At 49.3% G+C, this 17,300-nt stretch overlaps 1 protein-coding gene across 1 annotated transcript; it reads left to right on the top strand.

Moving 5' to 3' along the window:
• The first annotated feature begins 4,385 nt into the window (after positions 1 to 4,385).
• On the top strand, positions 4,386 to 16,123 carry DLST (dihydrolipoamide S-succinyltransferase (E2 component of 2-oxo-glutarate complex)). Its single transcript, XM_014941631.1, has 15 exons — positions 4,386 to 4,412; positions 4,513 to 4,546; positions 5,886 to 5,934; positions 6,984 to 7,039; positions 7,389 to 7,463; positions 7,846 to 7,901; positions 8,609 to 8,720; positions 9,223 to 9,378; positions 9,667 to 9,752; positions 10,352 to 10,449; positions 12,572 to 12,702; positions 13,140 to 13,213; positions 14,055 to 14,138; positions 14,671 to 14,838; positions 15,339 to 16,123. Exons 1-15 carry the CDS (start codon positions 4,386 to 4,388, stop codon positions 15,471 to 15,473), a joined length of 1,341 nt encoding a protein of 446 aa, XP_014797117.1. The 3' UTR covers positions 15,474 to 16,123.
• The last annotated feature ends 1,177 nt before the right edge of the window (positions 16,124 to 17,300 follow it).

Here is a 17,300-nt window from a genome sequence, read left to right as displayed (position 1 = left end):
GGGTGGGGGGAAGCCGAGGGGAGGGGGGGGGGCAGGCGGCAGGGTTGCCCTTTCCCGGTCCCGGTGCCTGTGCCGCTAACCGCGGACCGCTCAGCTCCGGCCGGGCCGGGCCCGTCGGGAAAGGCGGCGTCTCGCCTGCGGCACCGGGCAGAGCTGGCCGACGGGACAGCCTTCCCAAAACCGCCCCTGTCGGGCTCCGCCGGCCCCCCCTCCCGTCGTTGGGACGAGGGGGGGCCTCTCATCGGTTGGCAGTCGCACACCCGCCGCCGGCAGAGACCCTCCCCGGCCGGGCGGGCCCGGAGCAGGAACAGCGAATAAAGGGGTGTCGGCTTTGGTTGTTTAATCCCGGCGCTCGGTGTTCGCCGCAGGCTCTGAACCGGCGCAGGTGGCAGTAACCCGTGCCGGGGTAACGTGGGCTTCGCCAGAGCCAGCTCCTGAAACCCAGAGCGGGGCGGCTCCTGGCCGGCTGACTTCTGCACTTCACTGACCTCTGGCCACAGCTTCCCTTCAAACAGCAGACTTGCATAGCTTTATGCACATACAGATATATATGTGTGCATTTACATACATATATATGCACAGCTACAGGAGGGAGAAAGATCAGTTCTCTGCCAGATGGCCAGCTGAAGCCTTAGAGATTTTATTTGAGCCATCATGTGAATGTAGGTGGCCAAGTATTGACAGCTAATTGTAGTGTTGAGTGTTTAACTATGTTATGCTTCTCCATAGAGCTATTGTATGTTAAATGCTTGTCGCTGGGGGCTACAAGCAGGTTTGTGTTTATAAATATGTGCATATATATATATAAATGCACTATATACTAACTAGCTCTATAGTTAGATTGTGTTATACATACATGTAGATATAAATCGATTATAGTGCACTTTAAAATAAACTTATTTAAGTGGTGTTTTAACAAAATCTAAGTTTTGTGAGCTCTCAGTGGTGCTGTGTAATTATACAGAACAAGAGGGAAAGCCAAATGGAGTATTCAGACCCTTTACAAAACTTGTCTGCACATCGCAAGGTTACAGGAGGTTACAGCCACGTAGTAGGAAAGGGAGATAATTTTAGTTAGATGTGCTAGAGAAACTGAGAAGTCAAGGTGGTGGTAGTAGTTTGTTTGATTTCCATTTGAGTAGGGATAAGGGAAGTAAGTTTTTGACAAAGGGGATGATGCAGGGTTTTTGGAGAGACAGAAGGAAACGCCAGAACTTGGCAACATCTGATGGAGAAGTGAGGACAACAGACATGAACAAAATCCACAAGCGTAGGGTTGAATGGGAGAATAGTGCTGTCAGCAAGAAACAACAAGGGTAGGGAAGGGCTGGCTGGATTTTGATGATCCTGTAAAAGAGAAAAGGTCCTGGATTCATGCATCAAGTAGAAAGCATGAATGTGCATCAATAGCCTGCATCCGAGCTTGCAAGACTCAGTGGGGAGGAGCTGTTCAAGGATGACCTGGAAAAGTCCAGAGAAAAGCTACTCTGAAAAAGGATGGTTTGATCAGGAGCTGCGTTCAGTGCTTTGTGAATCAAGTCCTTCTATTTATCTTGTGAGGAGTTTGTAGAGCGCTTTTTCCTCCCTGTCTGATCCTCCCCGCCTGCTGGAGGAGTTCTCAGCCTGTCGTCTTAGTAACAGTATCCCGTACTGCTCAGCATTGTTATCTCCAGCCCATCCTAGCATCTGCCCTGCCGTGCTATATATAATTGTGCTAACATCCGCGAAAGACGTGCGGTGGGGTTTTTGTGTGTAGCAGTGCTTTACACTCATCCTTCTTGTTAAAGCTGCACCTTCTTTGCTTCGAAGAAGCTGGGGCTGGAGAACCAATTGCTGCTTTGCCTGTCGCCAGAGCTGCCCAGCACTCAGCTTCTGTTTTGCCTCTGTTAACTAACAGTACCCTCCTGTTCAGTTGTTGTCCTTACCTGAACTGGTCCCTGTTCCCACTGTCAGAGAGGAAACCTGTAGGTCTGCAGGCTCTCCCTTTTGCTGATGTATTCCATAATTTATTTCAGTGTGTAGTGACCTACTGGAAGGTGAGGGCTCCTTGAAAGGTGTGGCCTGGGACGCTGTGTGCCAGGGTCACTTTGGCATAATAACAGTTGTAAAAACAATTCCGAGAAGTCATGTGAACCGTGGGGAGAAAATTAATGACTTGGTACGTGAGTCACTAGCTAATTAGACCAAGACTTATTTCTCCAAGTGAAGGTTGTCTTTTTAAAGTGACCCAAAGTGCTAATGCCAGCTAGCAAAACCTAAATATTTCCATTTTGATGGAAGAAGCTCCAGGATCAGGCAGAGGGCAGATTTAGCCAGGTGATACCAGGGACAGGTGCAGTCGCAGAGATTCCTTCAGGAAAAAATGGAACAGAAAACAGCCCTTTCAGGCATCTCCCGGAGCTGCACATGCGTCTCTGATGTGCTGTAGTTAAGAGATGGACACACAGCAGTTCTGCAGAACACAAGACAGAGGAATCTCAGTATCTTTTATTAGTGGTTTCCTCTCCACATTAAAGCTCTTTCCCTCGTTTCTTAACCTAAAAGGCAGAAGAGTAGACTGATGCCAATTTTTTCCTTAATTTTGCAGCAGTTCTGGAACACAGACTTGGCACCTCTCGTGGAAGAGAGCTGCAGATGTGCTTTCTCACGACGATTTTAGGACAAGCCTTTTAAACAGTTCTGAGCAAATGAAATTGACTGTTTCTGCTTCAGTCTGAGGCTGTTCCTCTGCTTAACAAGTTATTGTCGAGGATGCTAGGAATACCTCTAGCTGCTGTTTTTTTATGAAGCACCCAGTAAAACATTAATGAGCAGAGTGGAGCTCAGGTCACTTGGTATTTTATTTGTGATCAACTTCATATTATCTGGGACACTACGGAAAGTAGGAAGAATTTGATCGATACAGGAACTAACATATGTGCTGAGGACTGGGGTGCTCTAGATACTTGACCAAGCAAAGTTAAGCTGAAGCTTGTCTTAATGATCCCAGCTTAGGGCTGGCTCCACACAAACCCGATCTGAGTTAGCAGGGGTCTGGTGCTGCACCAAGATGAAGCGTTGTAGCGTTCATGATGACTCTGCAAAGGCTGCCCAGTGCTCCCTGCTTTCCCTTCCCCAGCCAGACCCGCGGCAGGGGCTCCAGCAGGTCCTGCTGGAACCTGGTTCTGCAGGACTGTTGGTCCAGGATCATTGGTCCCTGTGGTGGACCAGCAAGGCTGGGTACCTGCATGGGGCTGCGCTGGAGCTCCTGAGCTCTGCCAGACCCAGGCTGGTTTAACAGCGAGTCAGCCCGGCTGCCTGCATCCTCAGCACAGCTAATCATAACCCCCTTGAACTGCCCGTCGATCACTGAGTTGACTGTGCTTACTATCCAAGAAGCCACATCCATCAGTAAATTCGGATTATTAAACCACCAAGGGGTCAGTTCCAGGCCTGTTAATAGTTTTGATGATAGGAGGTATCCACTGAAAGTATTTTTGCATGCTACAGCACTCAGTCCTGTAGACAGTGTAACAAGCTTAAGTGTCTCTTTGGTCCTTGATCTCTATGTTGTCTCGTCACACACAGCTCCACGGATTATTTTGATACTTAAGATCCGTTATATCCCATCCTTCTTGCTCTCGTGAAGCTGAAATTAAGGCTTATACACAAGCTTCCCTTCGGACACTGAAGGTGTGAATGAATTCCAGTTTTTACCTCTTACCTTGGCTGCTGGATAAGGGTGCTTGAGCTATTGAGGAGCTGTTGTTCCAGACCAGTCAACTGCATTTTAGTGATGGCTACTGTGATATTTTGCTATGGCTTTTAAAGAATTCTTAGGTTCTCCAGATCTGTAGGTTCAGTGCTAGAGAAATGTATACTAGCAATAGGGAAAGTAACTGGAACATCTTGAAATGTCCTTTACTTTTGAGGAATGTTATGCTGAGCTAGGAATGCAGTCAATGATTACATGGGTGTGAAGTGAAACATCACCAGAAGGTGGAATTCCTGGCTCACTGAAGGCAGTAGAAATTTTGCCATCAAGGGAAATCCTGGCCTTCTAGGGTTCAAAGGCTCCATGGCCTTAAAACAAATGAACAAAAAAACCCTCAGATGCTGCATTCATGACTGTAGGAGTAAACATCATGGGATGCTTTTTCATTGTGTCCAGTAGCTACCCTTGACCTTCTCATTCATAGCAAATTTTAGTGAATGAGTCTTTAGAAATCTGTTCCTCTTAAAGAGTAAAGTGTGCCTGAGAAAGTCAAAACAGCTGGAGGCACAACTGAAACCCAAGTGCATGAGGTTTAACATCCACAGGAAAGCATCCTGGAAGGAGACAAAGCAAAGGGAAGGGTGTTGATGCTCTTGCCATCTCCCGCTCTAACACGCTATGGGAAAGTAGCATGTCTGCAGGCTGGAGCATGGGCATGGTGGGTCCTCTCTCTGATCCAGGTCTCGTGGCAAAACCAAAGTCCTTCTAGGGTGGGTTCGTCTTTTTGCAATACTGATAGTTCCTCTTCTCTCTGACAGGGGAACTGTACTCTGGCAAGATGCTCTCTGTCTGGTGAGTGTTATGCTTTTATTTCATTTCAAACTACCTAGACAGAACAGAGCTGATGATGGAAATTGGTAGTAGGTTTGATTGGGGTTTGTTTCTGTCAATCATGTAATGAAGAAACAGCTGGGGAAATGAGCTGTGTTTCCATGTGAGTGCCTCCCTTGCTTAATGTACATGCTGCCCCATCCATTTGGTTCTGGTGAAGATTGCACAGCAGCACAGTGTAGTTCGAGCGTTGCAGCACTTGAAACACATGCTGATGCAGAGCCTAGCTCTCTAATAAACTCCTTTGAAAACGATGGGTGAGTGTTAAGTGACATGTCAAATCTAGTACGCCTGTGAACTCCTCTTCAGTGCTTAAACTGGATTTTCTCAGAGCTCTGTTTTTTCTAGCTGTACTGTGTTTATATAGCATTGTGTCACTCACTTCTGATTCCACTTTGAGAAACCAGCTAAATTTGCTTACCTTTTCAGGTTTCTAGAGTTCCAATATCAGCTTTTTAGTCAGGCGTGGTGTAAAAATTATATTAATTTTTTTAAAAATGAAGTGAGAAAATGGTTCTTCCTCTTGGCATTGTGTAATTGAGATAATTATGTTCTCCAGTTGCTACACTGACTCTCTTTAATATCAGTCTGGAAAACTGCCCGGTGCCCTGAAAGAGGCAAAGGACAGGAGTTCAGTTCGTAATAAAAATTGCAGTGTCAGGGCATGTGAGCGGTGTGGGAAGGGGACGGTGCAGTATGTGAAACTGAGAAGCTATGCAAGTACTTCCCCAGTGTGAGTGCTGGAAAAGAAGTGTTCTTGGGACAGGGGATGGACAGAGAAGAGGGTTGATGGTGACTTGCTGCTCTGCCCTACACCCTGTTTTCATTCTTTTTTCCTTCCTTACCTGTCCACATAAATGTGAGGCTTCCTGGGAGTACCTCTTAGGAGACTGATGCCTTGCTCCTATTAGGAACCTCTCTGTATCTATTGAGGACAACTCACCAGCAACCAAGGTTTTAGCACTCCTGGAGGTGTCCCTTGTAGCTGTTCCTGGTTTTGTTCTGACTGGAGTCAGAATGCTGTTTTGTTTGCCCTTTTCAAAGTTATCATTATTAGCTTTGAAGTCAAGTTATAACTGGTTTTCTCATCTCTATAAGTCTAGATGAAGACAAGACCACTGTTCTTGGTAAGCTCTGGGCAGATTTGATAGCCCTGAGGTGCCTCTGTGTGGCTTTATTCCCCACTTAGTCCCAAGCTTCTTTCAGGGTGGACAGTGGTGTCCTCTGCACTCTTTTACCTGACAGGGACACTTGAGGGCTGAAAAATGTTCCTGTGGGGTAACACCATTCTCATTCACAGGTGTGGCTGGGAGCCAGGGACTGGCTTATACCAACAGCAGGAAGCTTGTGTAAGTATCCCTAGGAAAGTTGGGGTGTGGAGAGGCTGGGGCTGCTCTAACCCTGGCAAGATCTGGGGACTGGGAGGCAGAATATGGTTGCCTGTCATAAAATCCCTGGACTCATTGTAGGAGTGTGGAGCTAGCCCTAACAATATCTGGGTTTTACAGGTCAGGAACTGTGGTATGCTTAAAAAAAAACAGCTTTGTTTGGGACCTTTCCCCGAGGAAGGGGAAGGGACAGGAATGAGAAGACTGGTGATAAGTGGGTCTCTACCCTTTGATTATCTGACCAGAAGTCTTGTTTGCTCTATGGTGACCTCCTGGTAGGATTTCTATCAGGAGAAGTGGGGCGTTTCAGGGAGCTGTTGTTCATATGGCAAGGTTTGGACTGCTGAGGTGGTCTTGTAAAAGTGTATTTAGGGAAATAAGAGCACATCCATAATAGCCTGAAATGCTGGTCCATTTGCACCAAGTAGCCTGTGTTAGAGGAAGTGCTAAAGCACATTCACTTCAGGTTTCCAAATGTGGTGGCAGTAGGTATAAAAAACATCCGTTGGAATGCTTGGGATTGCCAGATCCCTGTGAAGGGATATGGTGGAGAGATATAGCTGTCTCTTGAATGTGTTGCCATAGGCAATTTATGGTGCTTTCTCTCTTTTTGGAGCAATCTAGCAACTTCTGACAGTCCTGATCTGGAGATAAAAAAAAAATGGTTATTGCACTAGTCTTGGGCATAGGGTGGGCTGGCTAGGTCAGCTTTATATCAGTATTTAAACCACAGGGGTTCTGTTGGTTGTCTCCCTAAATTAAAATTCCATAAATTTCAGTTCTCACTGAGTTTCCGAGAGCAGTAGTGATGGTTAATCTGTAATGTTTCCTTTCTTAGTGGGATGGTAGCAGCTTGAACAGTAAGTAGGTGTCCCTTCAAACAAATACATCAGAACAGCTGAGCAGCCTTGCAGATCGGTTAAGCAAATGTATATTCTGTACTTGAGCTTGATGCTGGCAGCCTGCAGAGGAATGTACTTCTGTGTTGATATCTTTCTCTCTTTCTGCAGAGTAAATAGCTCCAGTGTCTTCACTGTCCGTTACTTCAGAACCACTGCAGTACGTAGTAAGTAAAAAGTCTGGAGTCAGCGGGATGGCTCTTGTGCTACCTATTGCTGTCCTGAAACACCTGAAGCTACCTCTTCCATCTTTGGTCTTGGCCACCTCAATGGGTGCCTGAGGGTTTATGTCCCAGGGCCCTAAAGATTTTGTCTGGCATTTTCATCACAATGTGACTTTCGGTCAGATGGGAATTTCTCTTGTATTTAAATCTTAATCAGTGTTGAAGCAAGGAGAAGGCCAACATTTGATGTCTGTTGAGCTACACCCTCTGCTAGAGTCCTGATGATGGGAATGAAGGAAAACCTTAAGTTTTGAGCTCTGAATATGTTCAAGTCTGTCTGTCTGTCTCACAGGGGATGACGTGGTTACGGTGAACACACCAGCCTTTGCAGAGTCAGTCACAGAAGGAGATGTCAGGTGGGAGAAAGGTAAGCAGTTGCCTGAAATTCTCAGCACCGTTGCTGCTGCACTGGACAGCTCGGGGATGGGTTGTGGTTCACTGGCTGACAGCCTGCTCTGTCCCTTTCAGTCTGTGACAAACGAGGGGATTAATTGCAGTTCTGAGGGGCAAAGATTGCAGTTGCTGTCTTGGCATCTCTCTGTCATGGGTGATGCCAGGTGAAGGGTGATGTCTAGATGGAATCAGCCTGAGCGTGCAGCAGATTGATTATTTGAGCTAGACTTTTCTTCAGGAGTTGTGGAGAACTGGGGTGAGAAAATTCCGGGTTAGTGGGGGAGACTGCTGTGGGTTAAGAGGGGAGGCCAGAGCACACCTCCCTCCTCACAGTGGTCTTCATGTCTGTCATTCAGCTGTTGGAGATACAGTGGCGGAAGATGAAGTGGTGTGTGAGATTGAAACAGACAAGGTAGGAGTTTTCTGGACCAAAACTTTTCTAGTTCCATCGCAAATGCTCTGTATGGCTCCTCTCCTGCTAAGAGCTCCAAGAGCCTGCAGGCCCTGCCTGTGTCTCCTTCTCCCTTCACGGATAAAGGCTTTTCTCATCTGGTGTGAAAGCTGGCTGTGCCTTAAGTGAGAATTCTCTGATAACTCTTCTTTTCTCATACATTTGATTGAGCATCAGTGGTGCTGATGTTTGTTGGAACTACAATTCCACTCCTCCTTCCAATTTCAGTGCTCTAAGCTTCAAAACCTGATTGTGATTAAACAGGAGCAATCTGCAGAGCCACAGGATGTCTTCAGATTGTTTTAAATTTAGCCTTTAAGTTTACTCACTCCTTAAAGGGCTCTTAAGCTTTGAAGTTCTTGCTAAACCTCCATGCCAAGTTCTGCTTCCGGTGTTGCTGTCAGTAAGATACTGACAGTGGGTTAATTCTTGATTGTACCCTGGAGCAGGAAGATCAGGCTATACGTTACACTGCCAGCATCTCCTAAAACCTCTAAGTATTGGCACAAAATCCCGGTGGAGGGTGTGAAAACCAGTGCAAATGGTGTGAGACAGAGCCACAGTCTGTGCCAAATTACAATGTGTATCTGTGCTTATTGGCATCTTCTCTTGGACGCTTGTTCTCCATGCAGTATTTGGGGGAATTTCACTGATTTTCCTTTTTACAGACATCAGTGCAAGTTCCAGCCCCTGCAGCTGGTGTGATTGAAGCCCTTCTGGTACCTGATGGTGGGAAAGTGGAAGGGGGAACACCTCTGTTCAAACTCAGGAAAACTGGAGGTAAGTTGGAAACACATAACTCGCACAGGCCTTCCTGTTTTCACCAATCTTTTTCTGAAGATGGAAGCAAGGCATTTAGAGGGATCCTGAGAGAGGTTAAATGTTTTCTTCATCTGCCCTTGTAGCTGGAAGAAAATACTCTCGTTCTGTTGTCCATTAGAAAACCATAATTTTAGTCCTTCTGAGGGGGGAACTTTCCTTTTGCTCCTCTGCAGGAGACTGCAGCTCTAAGCTAAAATTGAGAATTCCCCTGATATAACTCCCTTCTCAGCCCTTTTCTCTTTAGCATCCAGTTTCCTGGACAGTGAGCTCTAGGGTGTGGATGAGTAAAACACTTTCACTGTGGGATCCTCTTGTGGTGGCTTCTATCAGTTCAGGTTCAGTAGCGCTGACATAAAGGCACTCTGCCAGAGGGTTAGCTTCTGTCAGGTTGGTTGGACTCAGAGATCCCTGACCGTGGAAGCTGTGGTTGCCTTTACCGTGGTTCTTCCTTGTCTTTCAGCTGCTCCTGCCAAGGCCAAACCAGCAGCAGCCCCTCCTCCTCCTGCAGCCCCTGAACCTGTAGCTGCGGCTGCTCCTCCACCTCCTGCAGCACCAATTCCCACCACGATGCCACCAGTGCCGCCTGTGTCAACTCAGCCCATCGACAGCAAACCAGGTGAGGCAACAGCCATCTTCTCCTGTTTTCAAGCCTCTCTTACTTAGGGAGAGCATGTAAGGTTAAAGACTGCAAACAGTCTGGCATTTATCGTGAAGGCCTCCCTGCATTATTGCCCTGCATGCTCCAGACTGGAGAGCTCAGCTGTGCCCCACGCTTGTGCAGCCTAATTCAAAGCTGCTTCTGTGCTGTGTTGCTTAAGCAAAGAGCTCAAACAGGCTTTCTACCTCAGGGTGTTGCGACCAAGCCCTGGCTTCCTTTTTTGACTGATGTTTTCTTTACCCTCAGTGTCTGCGGTGAAGCCGGCGGCAGCCCCGGCGGCAGCCCCTCCTGGGGAGGCAGTGCCCAGCAAAGGTGCCAGATCAGAGCATAGGGTAAGCTGTGGGAATAGGGGCCTTGCCAGCACTTCTCTTGCTGAGTGAGAACTTGTTCTGCCATAAGCCTTGAGCTTTCTGGATGTGTCCATATCTACCTGTTCACACCCAGCTCAATGGGGCTCTGACAGATGGGGAACTGCTCTACATAAGGGCACTGCTTAGGGGTGGGGTGGAGGAAGAGCCAGGTCCAATCTGACAGGTCTTTTCCAGGCAAAAGTCTTGTCTTGAGCTTTCCTCACTGACCACAGAAGGCTCAGTGCGATCTGCTCGGTCTGTCCACAAGCGCTCAGCAAGGGACGGGAGGCTGCTTCACTTGCCTTCTGCGTTTTTAAGAGAACATGGTTGAGCAGCCTGCTTTCTTAGCTCTTCTCACGTTAACTTCACACTGGAAACTGTGCTGAGCTGGGCTGCTCCATAGTGAAAACAACTCCTCAGCCTGTTGTGCTCCTGAGAGAGAGCTGGAGTGAAAACCTTGGCCCTACGCGTCCATTACTAGTCAACCAGACGGCAAGAAGAAGGGTCTTTTGAGTTTCTTCTGCATTTTGCCCCTTGTATGAACTTGAGGCAGCTTCTGCTTACATCTCTTTAATTTTCAGGTGAAAATGAATAGGATGCGTCAGCGTATTGCTCAGCGGCTGAAGGAGGCTCAGAATACTTGTGCCATGCTGACCACTTTCAATGAGATCGATATGAGGTGAGGAGCAGACCTCTTTTTCCCTTTACAAGTAGAAATAGCTGCAGGCAATCATCTTTAAATAGCAGCCAAGACCTTGCTGATTCTCTTTGGAAAGATTGGCAACATGTCTTTTGGGACCTCTTTTTTAGGTGTGTACCACTGTCTGCACGGCTTCCTCAGGGCCATGTTGGTGTTGTGGTGTGAGAAGGGTACACAGCTTCCTAACAGCCTGTCATTTCTCAGGAGTCATCTGCTGCTTGTAAAAGAGGCAACCTGGTTCCTCATCTGTGTGGTTCTTGGTTGAGGACTGGTAGATGTTGAGCAGAAGAGCAGGAGTGACTAGTGTCACTTGTATAGTGGTTATTAGGAGACACCACAATGGAGCATCTGCTTTCTGCCACCCCACCAGGTTACTGCTGTTGGAGGTGGGCATATTTAGCTTCCCATGAGGTGTTTCCCCAGGGCTCATCAGCCTTTCAGGTGAGCAGTAGATAGGTCTGAGGGCCTTACTGAGGTCTGAGGGATAGTGCAGCTTTCCAGAGACGGACTAGTGTCCTTCCCCATCCCCTCCAGACGTGTGGGGGGTCTCCTGACTCAAGTGCTTGGACGGGCTGAGCGCACTAATGGCTTTGGAGGGTGGGCAGCTTATGTTACAGTGCATTAGGGGGAAATTGTGCCCAAATCAAATTGCCTTGTGAAATCCTATTCTGCTCCTTAAGACAAAACATGTAAATATTTGGGTCTCAGAACAATAAGGTTGGCAAAATAGTCTTGATTGGAGGGGAAGTGCTGCAGCTTTATCTCCTCTCGGAGGCTCATTGAGATGTCGCTTTACGCTGGCCTCGTGGACGGGCTGAGCGCACTAATGGCTTTGGAGGGTGGGCAGCTTATGTTACAGTGCATTAGGGGGAAATTGTGCCCAAATCAAATTGCCTTGTGAAATCCTATTCTGCTCCTTAAGACAAAACATGTAAATATTTGGGTCTCAGAACAATAAGGTTGGCAAAATAGTCTTGATTGGAGGGGAAGTGCTGCAGCTTTATCTCCTCTCGGAGGCTCATTGAGGTGTCGCTTTACGCTGGCCTCAGGCTCTCGTTGCATCTGGTAATCTGGTTTGGATTGATTTCTGTGAGGTTGACTCGTGAGGGCCTATGGTGGGGCCTCCTGCTTCCCACGGGGGTCAGTGTCTGAAAGGAGGAAGCCATAATGAGCCAGTTTCATAGCAAACCTTGTTCTCATTGCTGCAGTCCTTGTGTCTTGGGAGGCACTAATGTCTTTGGGCAGTAATCCTAGCCCTAAACAAGGTTAGGTGCAGGAAAACAAACACTCTAAACTGTGGAGACCCCTGCCCCTTGCTGAATCTGTCTCTTCAAAGACTCAAGGTCTCTGGAGGGGGAAGGGATGGACCGTGCAGTTCCACAGCATCTGGTATTAGTCTGGAAGAGGCAGAGCTTGTAGCCACAGCTTGGTTGACCTTTTGTAAATGGCCTCTGTTCCGACAAATAGAACTAGTGGGGAACACATGATTAGTCTGGTTGAGGGCTGTGGGTGGGCTGGCAACCACTACCACAACATCTGGAGAGATTTCTGTCATATTCACTCAACTCCCAATGCCAAAGAGTTAGGTAGGGAGGCATCGACGTGCTGGCTGGTGCTGGACTTGCACAATGGTTGAAGTCTTTTGCCTCAGTCACTACGAGTATCTCTTCTGCTCTTGGTATTTCCTGGTTTTCCACCCTTCCAGGGTTGGCTCAGCCACACCTGGAGTTGCTCTCTGTGGTGCCACACTGGTATTGGCAGCGGTTTCTCCAGAGAATCAGTGGCAACATTAGGCCTAAGCAGGAAATACGCCATAACATGTCTTGCTTTTGTGCTTGGCAGTGTGGGTCAAGCAGATAACCATGTCCTGTTGGGGTCCCTAACAGGACCAGTTCCTGTTAGGTCCTTTGGCAGGGTCCTTGGTGCCACACTTGGCCCATTTCACCCACGACATTTGAAAGATTTTTCTGCAGACTGGTGGTTTACCAATTGGTGGTGCAGGTTTGCGGTCCTTGGGGCTGGCACTGAAGTGTGTTATGGGGTAGAGGGAAGAGTCTTTCCTTGGACTCCATGCTGACCAGCGTTATCATGTGTTTTGCAGCAACATCCGGGAGATGAGAGCCGTACACAAGGATTCCTTCCTGAAAAAGCACAACCTGAAGCTAGGTTTCATGTCAGCTTTTGTGAAAGCTGCAGCTTTTGCTCTGCAGGACCAGCCCGTTGTGAATGCAGGTGAGTGGTGACCCTTGCTGGTGAGTTGCACATCTCGCCAGTGAATGTGGCAGAGTGGGGGAATGCAGGTGGCCAAGTCCATGGCAGGGCTAGTAGCATGGACAGGCAAGTCAAATATGCAAGAAAAGCGTGGGTGGTCCTACACACTGCAGCTGATTTTGCTAATGCCACTTAGGTAGGTAGAGTAGAGCTTGCCAAGAGGGGCTCTGTTAGGAAGGGGTTGCCAGGAGTGGGGCTAGGGCCATGCGTACACAGTCCCCAGAGGGAAGAGCCTGCTGGTTGGCTCTCCCATAGGTGCAGTGATGGCTGTTTCTTCTCTGGAGTTATGTTTAAGCTAGAGATGAGCAAGTTGTTCGGATTTTGTGGCTGCTTCTGGTCTCTTGAGCCCTTGGTCTTGGGTACTGCGTGTATAACACAGGTTTTTTTTGTCCTTCTAGTGATTGATGACACGACCAAAGAGATTGTGTACAGGGACTATGTGGACATCAGTGTTGCTGTAGCAACTCCCCGGGTAGGTACCTTTGATGCTTTGGCCATGGTTCCTACAGCTTTGGGTCTGGGATGGTTATATATTTTGAGCCAACTCATCTTTGAGCTCCTCTGCAGCAGAAACATACTGATGAGACTGATCTTCTAAATGAGACATTTGATACATTGTGGACTGCCAAGATGGATTTGGGGAGAAGATGGAGGACCAAGAATATTCTTTCACTGTACTAGGAGATGTAGTAACAAGGTCAATGTAGATCTCAGTGGTTAAAGAGTAGGGCCGAGTTAGGGAAATCCTTTTTCTCCTGGGCACATGAGGCTATGGCATGGACAGTGTGCCCTGTCCTTTGCATGTCCTTTGGATAACCTTGCTGTGCTGTCTCACCATTTCTGTAAATCACATTTCTGGGTCAAAGAGATGTTCCTGTCCAGAGAGGGTATAGGATGGAGATACAGGTGTTGAATTAGTTGGTTCTGTTGTGAGGCAGAGATTTGGCCAGGGCTGAAGTTTTGTCACTGCTCCCAAAGTCTAGGGGAGGTCCAGCACAGAGGGACTCTGCTCTTCTCACTTAGAAAGAGGTGGCAGCTGAACTCTGCCCAGTGTCTCACCTGCACTTGGTTGATTTTATGAGGTGGGCTTATAAAAGCAAAGAAGATGTGTGATTATGGTGTCAGCCCTTGGTGTGTGTCTCGTCGGGTTTCCCGGCAGGCCGCCAAGGGGTGAGGCAGCTCTGCCAACCACCTGCTGTGGGCTGAGGAGGAGGCAGGACCTCTGCTGGGCTGAGGCCAGGCTCCTGCCCGATAACGGTTATCTGTGTGGTGCTGCTGTGACTTTGCTGATTGTGCACTTTGCTTCTCCCTAGGGCCTTGTGGTCCCTGTCGTTAGGAATGTAGAAAACATGAACTTTGCTGACATAGAGCGTGCTATCTACGAGCTGGGGGAGAAGGTAAGGAAAGATGGAGCTTTTTCTGAAAAAGATTGGAAGGAATGGGAAGGATTGGGGGTGCTGGATAGGCATGAATTGGTTCAGTCCCTCCGTGTCGTCATCTCTGACCTCTGACACACTGAGTTGTGCTGTGAGGAGTGATCCAGTTACAGCTATATCTGTGCCCATGCCTTACAGGACAGGCCTATTTACTTGTTGTCTTTCCAGAAGACCGCAAATTACACATTAGTGACACCTTTGCCTTTAGAGGCCAAGGCTGAACTGCCTGGGCCTAGAAGTCCCTGTGTGTGTCTCCTGCAAAAGCCAGAGTTGAAAGCGAAGGCAGGAGAATCCTTCCCCAAAGCAAGTAAATGTGCAGATCTAAAGACTGGATGCATTTTCAAGTAATTCATTCAGGTTTACAGCTGAGTAGTTCAGTAAGCAAAGTTCTTGCCATCAGCATTTATTCCTGGAGAGGGTGAACATCCAAACTGTTGTCCTTCGCCTGTGTTGTTTTCTGTGTGGTTTTCTAAGAGCTTACTTCTTCTTCCAGGCAAGGAAAAATGAACTGGCGATTGAAGACATGGATGGTGGCACTTTCACAATCAGCAACGGAGGGGTTTTTGGGTCACTCTTCGGGACACCTATCATTAACCCACCCCAGTCTGCCATCTTAGGCATGCATGCCATCGTCGACAGGCCTGTGGCTGTGGGAGGCAAGGTAGGTGGAGCTGCACAGGAGGTTTCAGTGAACAGAGAGGAGGGCTCAGTGGGATGAGGACCATAGGCCATATGCTTTTTCTGGGGGGTTGGTGTCAACTTCTAAAAGGCTTTACTGTGAAAGAGGACCAGAGACTAATGGGTGCAGGGCAGCTTTGCTGGCGCTGGTACTTGCCTGAATTGTGCAGGGGGCCTGGTCCTATCCTATCCTGAATTGTGAGGGGGAGAACTGGATAATCTGCTTAGGTTTGGGGTGGAGGAAGAAGTTGTGGCCTTTGCTCCAGACAAAGAACAGCTCCAGAAAGAGACCTAGTCTTGTGTGCTGTGGCCTGGGTGGTGGTCAGTGGCTGGGAGGGTGAGTGTGGGTGGCTAACCCTGCCAGGCAGGCTGCAGCCAGGAGGGCCTGAGCCCTGCATTGAGGACAGGAAGAAGCCAGGAGGGCATCGTGCAGGCATCAGTAGGGCTGAGCTGACTAATGCCTGTCTTATTCCTCCTCCTCAGATCGAGGTGCGGCCCATGATGTACGTGGCGCTGACGTACGATCACCGGCTGATTGACGGCAGAGAGGCGGTGACCTTCCTGCGTAAGATCAAAGCAGCGGTGGAGGATCCCCGCGTGCTGCTGCTCGACCTGTAGAGCAGCTACACCCCCACACAAACCCACCCAGGGCAGGGCCGCAGCACCAGCAGGGACGATGCAGGGCATTCGGGAACTGGCAGGGGTCATTCCAATCTCTCTCCCCTCCGCTGTGATCGGAGCTGCCCCGGAGGGAACTGTGGGGATCGCTCCTACCTCCTTTCCTGTTCTGTTTAACGAAGGTTCACTTTCTCACGAGGAGTGCTATCCAGTGGGCCAACCACTGAATGGCACTGCCTTTCCAGAGCCATCTAGATGGCATCCTCTCCCCCACAGCACCAAACTCTCACCTCTAGCTTGTCCTACACCGGTGGAAGCTGCTTGCTGCTGCTGTGCTAGGGTACCCTTCCCTGCCACTCTAAGGCAGGTTCAGCTTTATTTCCTAGCACTGAGGTTCCTGGGAGGGAGAGGAGAGGAAAGGCTACTGTTCTGTCCCTGTTTTGCTTGAAAACATTTCACACTCACCCGCCTTGCAAGGGCAGTCTGGGACCCCCCAGGCTGCCTGCAGCAGAGATTTTGATCAGAGCAGGGCTTGAGGTAGGTGTCACGCCTCTGGCAGTGCCCTAGTTACACTCCCTTCACAGACAGGAACGCAGTGGTGGCAGCTTCCCTGCTTTCCCTTGGAGATCGTTTGTCTCTCTCCAGCCTGGTCACTGTGGCGTGAATGTTCGTGTCCGGGTTGGGCAGAGCCCGTGACCTCTGTGGAGGTAGCACTGTTCCTGGGGAGGGGGGAGGACAACCCTTTCACCATTACATGCCTGACACGGGGGTAAGAACCAGCCCCCAGGGGCTGTCTTTGAATCACAGCTCACTGATGGTGGATCTGACTGCTGGCTTCCTGCGTGCGAGGGCTTGGCCCGCTACCAGCAAAGAGCTGGGAGGGGTGTGTGTGCCAGGTCTTTCGGTGTAATGTATATCCCAGCCCAAGGCTGCTGGTTTTGGGGGGGGAGGGGGGGGCAGTCCTTAATCCGATAGCGCACACATGTATGGGGGAGTGAGGGGGGTTGGTAGTGCCTGCAGAGTCTATTACTCTTACCCTCTACACAGAACTTGTAACTAAAATATTTAACACAGCGGATTTTAAATGAAATAAAAGTGGGCAACGACTGCGCGGTGGGGTGTGTTTGAGGGGGTGAGGAGCACCCCTGGTGTGGTGTAAGAAGCCTGGTTACCTGATGGTGAGAGAAGAGAGGGAACGGGAGTCGGGCCTGTTTCTGGTGGTACTAAATTGAGGCTTCTCTGGTTGTGAATTCTGCTGCCTTCAAACCTCTTTTTGGCACAGAATTGGCTTTTCCCAGCACGGATGAGGTTTTTCAGGGCTGGAAACCATGCTTTTGGCGGTCTAGCACCAGAACTGTTACAGGCAGCGAGGAAATCCCGGTATTTGCTGAAGGGCAGGGTGGCGGGGAGGGGGGAAGGGGGACGGGTCACGTAAAAGTGCGGGTGTGGGGGCGGTTTGGGTTTTCCCGGATCCGGTGGTGGTGGAGGCGGGAAGCGGCGGGGGCTGGATGGGGAGCGGGGAGGGGGGTGAGAGGGGGAAGCGGGAAGCTGTCCGTGGTGCTGAGCCGCTCCCCCGGGAGCTGTCCCCGCACGGCAGCGGGAACCGGCCCCGGTGCGGGGAAGGGAAGAAGGGAAGGGGGGGGTTTCCAGCTCTGACATCAGCTTCAGAGAATGGTTTGCGCCCTTCCCGGCTGCGAGTGAAAGTGGCAATTCCCCCCTTTTCAGAGAAAGCTGACAGCTGGCAGGCTGACCAAAGGGAGGACAGTTCCTCCTGTTGGTTACCACAGCTTCGGAGAATCCTGGACATAGGAGTCAGCTTTCTTCTGA

Source organism: Calidris pugnax, unplaced genomic scaffold (genome assembly GCF_001431845.1).
Source record: "Calidris pugnax isolate Ruff unplaced genomic scaffold, ASM143184v1 scaffold56, whole genome shotgun sequence".
NCBI lineage: Eukaryota > Metazoa > Chordata > Aves > Charadriiformes > Scolopacidae > Calidris > Calidris pugnax.
The sequence above is the reverse complement of the archived record's forward strand: the minus strand, read 5'-3'. Positions and strand labels throughout refer to the sequence as shown.

What these genes read in the sequence shown, in the direction of transcription:
- DLST (XM_014941631.1), top strand. Translation starts at nt 4,386, where the DNA reads ATGTCTGCAGGCTGGAGCATGGGCATG. An exon ending in GTGAGATTGAAACAGACAAG is followed by an intron (nt 7,902 to 8,608) that starts GTAGGAGTTTTC and finishes TCCTTTTTACAG; the next exon opens with ACATCAGTGCAAGTTCCAGC. An exon ending in GTGCCAGATCAGAGCATAGG is followed by an intron (nt 9,753 to 10,351) that starts GTAAGCTGTGGG and finishes TTTAATTTTCAG; the next exon opens with GTGAAAATGAATAGGATGCG.